Source organism: Austrofundulus limnaeus, unplaced genomic scaffold (genome assembly GCF_001266775.1).
Source record: "Austrofundulus limnaeus strain Quisiro unplaced genomic scaffold, Austrofundulus_limnaeus-1.0 Scaffold0, whole genome shotgun sequence".
Taxonomy (NCBI): Eukaryota; Metazoa; Chordata; class Actinopteri; order Cyprinodontiformes; family Rivulidae; genus Austrofundulus; species Austrofundulus limnaeus.
The window spans coordinates 867,867-876,588 of record NW_013952402.1 but is presented as its reverse complement, the minus strand read 5'-3'; the positions used below and the strand labels follow the sequence as shown (position 1 = coordinate 876,588).

Below are 8,722 nucleotides of genomic sequence, written 5' to 3'. Positions count from 1 at the left end.
GGCTAATGTTCTGCTACTTTTAGCTTCAGTTTTGGTACTTTTGGCTAATGTTCTGCTACTTTTAGCTTCAGTTTTGGTACTTTCGGCTAATGTTCTGCTACTTTTAGCTTCAGTTTTGGTACTTTTGGCTAATGTTCTGCTACTTTTAGCTTTTAGCTTCAGTTTTGGTACTTTTGGCTAATGTTCTGCTACTTTTAGCTTCAGTTTTTGTACTTTTGGCTAATGTTCTGCTACTTTTAGCTTTTAACTTCAGTTTTGGTACTTTTGGCTAATGTTCTGTTACTTTTAGCTTCAGTTTTTGTACTTTTAACTAATGTTCTGCTACTTTTAGCTTCAGTTTTTGTACTTTTAGTTAATGTTCTGTTATGTTAAACTATTAGCCACATAAATGTAAATTTTAGTTGCTAGTTCTGGTGGTTATTTTTTTAGCTTACTTGCCTTAACTCCAGGTTTTAACTTCTACAACAAACATKATAACTCATTCAGCCCTCAGCGTTCACACTGAATTTTCCCATTTAATGCCGTMTCTCTAATAATGATCTAAAAATCTGTTCTAGTTAATAAAAAAGTGTTTAAAACTTTGGCAGGAGCTCTACCGTTGGACTCTCTCCCAGGCGTGAGCGCAGCAGGAAGCTGTGCAGGTCTCCATGCTTCATGAACGGGAGGATGACCATGGGTTTAGGAACGTGTTCTGAGCTTACTTCCAAGCACACACCTAACGAGGACAAGTCGGCACAGAGGACGTGTCAATCAGAAGAGACGAGGGAACAAATCAGATCTGCAGAGACGTCCTCATACCGAGCAGTTTGATGACATTAGGATGGTTGAAATCTTTCATGCAGGCTGCCTCATTCAGGAACTCCTCAATCTCCCTGTGAGAGAAGTTATCCACTGTTTGACAAAAKAAAAGGGAAAATATTTGACTTTGCCCTCATATCCGAATTTAATTCATTTAAAATCATTACAAATCAGAGCGTACTTTTCATTGTCTTCACTGCAACGTTTTCAGACGTGCCGTCCAGTTTCCTCAAACGTCCCTCAACAACGGAGCCGAATTCACCTGGTGAACCACTTGTGAATATTTTTAACTAAAAGCACCATAAGCTTTGTGCAGATCTGAATTAAAAGAATACACACGAAACACTTCACTCACCTTCTCCAAGGACCTTTCCTATCGAGAGCAGGGTCCTCATGATCATCACGTCCTGAAGTTTAGCCTGGAGTTCTTCACTAATACCAAGGTTTGCAACTGTAGACAGGAGCCAAAAAAAAAAAAGCTTTATCTAAAAATGAACATAAATATATTACCGTTGTTCCTTTCTGTTTTAATTTAAAAACATACGTGTGACCGCTACTGCTGTGCGGTTGTATGATCTGTGGTTGGCGTGCAGGATGACAGGTTGTGAGTTTTCTCCAGGTCCCAACTTCCACCTGCAGAGGGAGACAAAGAAAAGGGGGAAAAATAAAATAAAAAATTACAGTTTGGAAAATTAAGCAGCTCAGATTCTTCCAAGGTGGTCGCACAGTAGTATGGCCTCCTCTTTGGTTTGTTTATACCTGACTTGGAAGTCAGATGTTGTTTGTTTTTATCTGTGCAGCAGCCTGTGACACATTCCAATCATATCCTGAGATGAAAGCGTGAGTCAGAGCCTCCACTGACCAGCAAAAAAAAAAAAAAAAAAAAAGACCAGCTGCACGTTTCCCCTCAGATGACTAAAAGGAAGTGAGGGAAGTCCATTGAACAAAGCCGGAAGTTATTATTATGAGTCCTGCTACCAAAGAAATGTTATTTAACAGGCACCTGGTGTAAATCTGCACCATTACGTGTTTTTTACATTAATTCATATAAATAATAGCAACTTTTAAAATTTTTAATATTAATAACTAGGTTGCAGTTGGTAAGCAGTTAGGTGTTTGTTAACTTACCCAAAACAGTCGATCGTTTTGTAGCGGAAATACAGAACCATCGAGATGATTATCAGAAAACAGAAAAAAAGCACGGTGAGCACAATCATCGTCGTGTTTGGAGCCCCTGAGTCCGGGCTTGGGGTAGGGGTCACCGCTGAATCTGGAAGGAGAGAAAAAAATAGTAAGATAATCAAATTAAGTTATAAAAAACATAATTGTTTAAAAGGCAGAAAGCAGAATATCCACAGATCTATCAGTTTAATTTAACCTATTTTATCAGTTTCAACACACAGCTGCCTTCTATTGTCACAATTTTAAATTGATAACTGAGCAATTAGAGCACATGGCTGGGTTTCAGCCACGTGGTTTTGATGATACACGACTGCAAATGGCGGGCAGGAAGTAAAATGACTATGGAGGAAACTGTTGTAGTTTGTGCTCTGCAGATTTAGATCCAGTTTCAAGACAAAGAAACCATCGATTAGTTCAGAAATATGTTGACGTGACCCACGAGTTTGAGGCTGTCGATATCAGATTACCTGGTCCTTKAGACAGATGAYAGCCTATAAAAGTCTGYAGGCGTAGAYTGTCAGGGGGTGGGTCCACAACCTCAGTACCAAACAGCTCCACCATGATTATCGTTTGGTCTTCACTAGGATGAATGAGTTCTTATAATGTTTTATATGTTAAGATGCTAGCAYTAGTCAACAAGCAGGTAACAACGACACATTAAGCTAGGGGCAGCCTAAAAAGTTAAGATGAAGTCCATATTAGAGTACTGGTAATTTAGTAATAATTACTAAGTAAATGAGCATTTTACAACGACCAATAATAAACACAGCCACAAACCAAGCTAGCTAGCTAACATACCTCTGAGGAAGTCGCTGCAGACACCAGCATTAACAGACGCAGGTTTAAAATRTACTTTTTTGCGGCATTTGGTACTTAATAATTTAAACTTTATAARTTAATAATTCCGTTTCTTGATTAGAACGATTGGGTATGGGTATTTTTTCACACGGCAGATCCTCTGCTACTTCACTTCCCGCCCTCCATCTGCATTTTGTGCTTTTGCTCAGGGGCGGAGCCAGATGCTTGGCCGAGCTGGCAAGTGCCACCTCAGGCACCTGATTGGCCACCCCCAGGTGCCGGCCCCCAAATGATTGATAATTGGGGGTGGAGATCGCATATGGCAAAAAAAGATGGGACGGTTAGAGCTAAAACAGATCATTCAGCTGTATTATCTAGTGTAGAGATGAACTATCAGTGTGTGAAGAAAAATATAAAAACTTTTCGAAACAACGGAATTACAATAAAGCAACAATTTCACCACACCAAATTTCAGCTCAATTTGTATTTAAAAATTGTAGTCATTTGGATTTAGTATTGGTGACCATTTTGGAATATTTTATTTGAATTTAGAATCTAAATTCAAATAAATTCACACTGAATTTTAGCTTAACATCTCTAAAAGCTTAAATTTTAGATTTCCCAAAAGAATAAAAATGGCTGAAATATAATTATTTGAAATTAGCTTTGATGGCCATCTTGGATTTTATATTTACTTTCAGATTTTGTGAAATTTTTTTGGCTACTACTACTATATAAATTTTCAACTGTGTAATTAATAGCTAAATAAAAGCCCTTTGTAAAATTAGCATTAGCAGTTAGCTTAAATTGGGACAAGCAATCATTCTTGGTTGAACCACAACAAATTTCAGCTCAATTAGTTTTAAATTGCTGAATTATAACCATTTAAACCATCTTAAAATTTCAAATACAGGGTAGTTTAATTTTTTTATATGTGCCCCCCTAGATAAGACTCTGGCCACCCCTGGGCCACCCATTGCCAAAAAGTCTAGCTCCGCCTCTGCTCTCATTGTACTGCACTGTGGCATCACAAGGATGGAATTTTTTAAGCAAATGTTTCGATATTTCATGCACATATTTTACTTTATAAATACAGCTTGAATATTATGAGTTTCTGTTTTACAGTACACAGTCAGAAGACTTTACAGCATTTAAAAAGCCTTACGGTCCCCCGGCACGAAGAGCCGGACTGGTTTGCTGAGCATGCCGCTCCCTGCCTGCGTGCACGCAGCCACCTCCACGCTGTAGGTGTGATTAAAGTCTGTCAGWTGTACAAAGGCCACTGTGGTGTTAGTGTGGACCTGAAATAAAACAAAACAGACAATATCATTCGGGTATGTTTTATAATATTATATAAAACATAAAATTTGGACTTGTTGAAAGAAAAAAACAGACTAAATGTGAAGTAAACTCTCAAATTTGGGATTGTTCTGATGGAAGATTATTCATCGGGATGCTTCCATTGTGAAGACCTTTTGGGAAATTTGAAGGAAGTGCACACTGACTACTGTTGTACAAAATGAAACTACTAACAGACAGAAAAAAAAGGGAAGGAGGAGGCCCACTTTCTGGAAGGGCTCATGCTGAGTGTGAAGGAACATGTGACAGACAGAGTGTTGAAATTCCCAACATCTTCTGCTGCTGCTCTGCTTCGCCAAAGTGCTGACAGGAGAACCCATGATTGATGTCATCTGAGGGGAAACAGGCTGCAGCACAGAACTCTCAGCTGGTTTTGGAGAAGGACGTTAGAATTGAAGGAAGATATTACGCTGCTGCCATATCCTGACTTTTGCACTTTGTTGATTCCTATAAAACCAGAAGAATTTTGAGCTACCTTTGTGCACGTTTCCAGTCATCCCCACTGCGATGTTACCCTCTGACAGGATAGTAGGAACTATTTTGGCACAATGTACGCACCCCTTTGTTTTCATATTTCATTCAAACTCTGATGACTCAGGTCCACATGATGAACAGTTTTCACATCATCAGCTTCCTCTGACCACAACTCATAAAGAACGTACAGGAAACGCACTATTGTATTAGAGGACAAATAGTTGTTTAAAAAAAGCAGTCGTCAAAGGAATGCCAAACACCCGCTGCCTTTCATGCCAGAGTTTTAGACTGAGATCATTTTGTGCTGAGAAACGACAGTGACGTTGCCATTTGAGTCAGACCTAGAAAACAGCTAATGCTATATTGCAAGACATCAGTTTTAGAGWATATGTTGTGTCTGACTCTCAGCTACTACCATAGCAGATTTTAGATGAAAAGCTGTAAAATGATTTGAGTTATAGCCTATTTTGTATCATGTAATGTCAGTTGGCTGTGGCATCCAACTTGAATTGGTTTGACTCCAAAAGATAAAGAGTTGAAGATGTTATTCCAATGATTATTTTCTGAAAGTTTCATTGAGATCCATTAAACGGTTCATAAAAAATCCTGCTAACAGACAGGCAGATTAATGCACACACGCACAAAAAAAGTGAGCAGGTGCAAAAACATTATTGCTGCCCATTTTCTCAGTGAGCAACAATTATAAGAAAAGTGAGGGAAAAAAACAGATGACTTGTTAGATAATAAGGAAGTTGACCATTATTTCACCAGGGAGGACAAAGGGAGGATCAGATGTTTCCAGTTTCAGCTTACTCATCATAGTAGTCAATAAAAGAAACAAAACAAACAAGTAAAGGATTTCAAGAGCTTTGATTMTAGCACCTTGTAAAAATTGACACGTGGTGCACACTTAAAAATGACAGAAGGAAAGAACAAAAACAATAAAAAGTTAAATCTTTATTACTTTGAGGCAGCTGAGCTCACCTTCTTATGATCAGCATCGTGCCTCACGATGACATCATAGCCACGCAGGACGCCGTTTATCTTATCCTCRGGTGGAGGCTTCCACCTGATCACCAGCCACGACTCATTCAGGTGCACGGTGACGTCTTGTGGATAAACTGAAGGCACTGAGAGGAGGACAAGTAAAATATGGAGTGGGAGAYATATTTATGAGATTAATAACAAAGACAATGGACTTCTTATAGGACTGAAAAAWTTTTAAAAAGACCATGGCATCACTGGAATGTCTGATAACGGTTTGGCATTTTCTCATTTCCTGGAATACCAAATCAAATCTTTCAACTAAAAATGTTCCCTGCGGTGGCTTTAGGAAGGAAATTGAAAGCAGCTCCACCCAGTTAGAAATGTTTTTTTTTTTTTTTTCTGAGCGGGGACCACTCCCATTTCCAGGGTGGTCCATCTAGAAAACAACAGATTTGGTGGAAGCCACATTTTTTTCTGAAGATAGTTCTGAGTTCATATAGTTCATAGAGTTCTGTCAAATTCTATGACAGAAGATTTCACTCTGAGAACAGCTGAATCACACATTCCAAGTGGTACCAAGARCTTTGTTTAAAAGTTTAGCATTAGCTTTTGAATTTAACCTTGTTTGCCTMTTAGCAAAATATCTCATGACCTACTGAACAGAGTTTAATGATTTTTTCAGTCAGTGTTGTAGTACTCGAGACCAGTCTCAAAACCTCTTTTTCATAGTCTCGGCCTTGTCTCGGACTCTACCACATACTTYTCTTGTCTTTTTCTTGGACACTGAGGACGGGATTTTATTTAAAGACCAATCAAGACCACAATTATGGAAATATCACTAAATTGGCAGAATATTGTCCAGTTTATTTATTTACACACTTGCTGTTATTGGATGTAAAACATACTGATTTAATCCAAGCCTGACTCATTGCTAAGTATGTTTTGTTGTTACTGCCATCAACCATCCCTGCCCCCTTCACTCCAACCAAGGAAGTGAGCAGTGGTTTTTTTTCCACTTTTTTCACAATTTTCCAAATTTTTGTATATCTTCTTCTGATTGTATATCTTTTGATTTCCCTCTGATTGTACAGCACCTTCTGAATCTATTTCTATGAAAGGTGCTATATAAATAAAACTTTACTTACTTACTTACTTACTTTTTTGATATCTGCAAAATTTTCAGTAATACAATTCAGCTACATAAATCATAAATAATATATTTGTATAACAACATCCAGACTTGTAAATTCTACAGTACTTCACTTTCAGAGATGGTAGGGACTGCTCTATGTCCAACTTAAAAGGAATCACAAAGCTAGCTTGCTAGCTAATGTTAGCAATTTGCCTCTGTAGTAAAATTCTTTATTCAACCCTTTCATAATGAGATTTAGTCAATATACAGTACATATTACATCTACCTGTGTACAGTATACTGTATGTTTTAGAGCACTAGTTTCCATTTTTTTTGTCTGGTTTTAGTCTTGATTTTGTCTCTCCCTCCCTCAATATTGGTCTCAACTTGGTCACATCCCTAAAAGTCTTGGTCTTGACTTGGTCACATCCCTAAAAGTCTTGGTCTTGGTCTCAATACACTCTGGTTTTGGTCTTGACTTGGTCCAGCCTCTAAAAGTCATGATCTTGACTTGGTCCAGCCCTTAAAGTCTTGATCTTGACATGGTCAAGCCCATAAAAGTCTTGGTTCTGACTTGGTCACATCCCTAAAAGTCTTGGTCTTGTCTTGGTCTCAATACACTCTGGTTTTGGTCTTGACTTGGTCCAGCCCCTAAAAGTCTTGGTCTTGACATGGTCCAGCCCCTAAAAGTTGCGATCTTGACTTGGTACCACCCCTAAAAGTTGCGATCTTGACTTTGTCTCAATACACTGGTTTTGGTCTTGACTTGGTCCAARGCTTTATAGTCATGATCTTGACTTGGTCCAGCCKCTAAAAGTCTTGGTCTTGACTTGGTCACATCCTTAAAAGTCTTGGTCTTGTCTTTGTCTCTATACACTCTGGTCTTGGTCTTGACTTGGTCCCAGGTTAGGTGGTCTTGACTACAACACTACTTTCAGGAAATAATGACTGGATGTACATCAACAAATGATTAACTTTTGGAGACGATCCAAACCYGGAGGGTCACCACAGCAAACTGACATTGGTCAACACAAAAATGTTCATAGCTCAGTCTGTTTTACTGATACTGAGCTCAGTTTGGTGTGGTAGTTATTGAGAAATTCATATTACTGGAGATTGTGCATTAATGTTTTTCAAGATTTGATAAAAACTATAGCTTAGTCATTTTTCAGAGCAAGARYATCTTGGTCTAAAACTCATGAAAGGCAGCAGGAGATATGCATGCCTTCTTTAATTTGTATTTTGGTTTGTAAGTCATGAAACTGTTGAATGAACACACCTCCCTCCGTGGTGTTGCTCTGGACCCACACAGAGACCGGTGAGGACCCCACCTCGTTGCTACAGGAAACACTCATTTATTAGCTCATCATGGCTTTCAGCCCGGGGACTTCACAATGGAACGGCGGCACGGTGACYTTGACGAATCTGGTGGTCGTCACTTCCCCTTTCCTACGACTCACCTCTTTCACCTTTGGGAACGTGAAGCAGAAGAGAGGAAGTGATCGAACTGAGGTCCTAAAACAATTGAACAGCTTGTCTTGCGCTGAAACTCACCCTGATGTGACAACTGGTGAGTGGAGAGAAGCCATCYTGTCCGGGGCTCCAGCTCAGCATCAGTTTGTTGGACTGCCTCTCCGTCACGGTAACATTGAACACAGGACTGGGAAGAACTACAAAACACAACACAGAAAGAACGTAAAATGATACTTAACAGGGATTTTTTTGTTTTAAAACAATGACTTTAAGGAGCATTTTAAACAGAATGTTCACTAACAGAATCTTAGTTTTACCTTTGATGTTAATGTTGGCTTCTCTGGATGTAGAGACACCTTTTGAATTGTAAGCTGCACAACTGAACCTAGTGTACCTGTCAACACCTGGCGAAGACAAACAGGTACTATTTAGCAGAGGTGTATACAGTGGTTTGCAAAAGTATTCATACCCCTTGAACTTTTCCATATTTTGTCACATTACAACCACAAACGTAAATAT

The 8,722-nt window shown here is 38.9% G+C and overlaps 1 protein-coding gene across 1 annotated transcript in view; it reads right to left on the bottom strand.

Moving 5' to 3' along the window:
- Positions 1-8,722, bottom strand: part of mertka (c-mer proto-oncogene tyrosine kinase a) — a 22,843-nt gene that overhangs the window by 2,561 nt on the left and 11,560 nt on the right. The window contains 11 exon segments of the mRNA XM_014001757.1: positions 597-715; positions 799-891; positions 980-1,060; positions 1,154-1,249; positions 1,343-1,431; positions 1,927-2,068; positions 3,944-4,079; positions 5,596-5,741; positions 8,010-8,199; positions 8,285-8,400; positions 8,521-8,607. Coding sequence (XP_013857211.1) covers positions 597-715; positions 799-891; positions 980-1,060; positions 1,154-1,249; positions 1,343-1,431; positions 1,927-2,068; positions 3,944-4,079; positions 5,596-5,741; positions 8,010-8,199; positions 8,285-8,400; positions 8,521-8,607 — 1,295 coding nt within the window.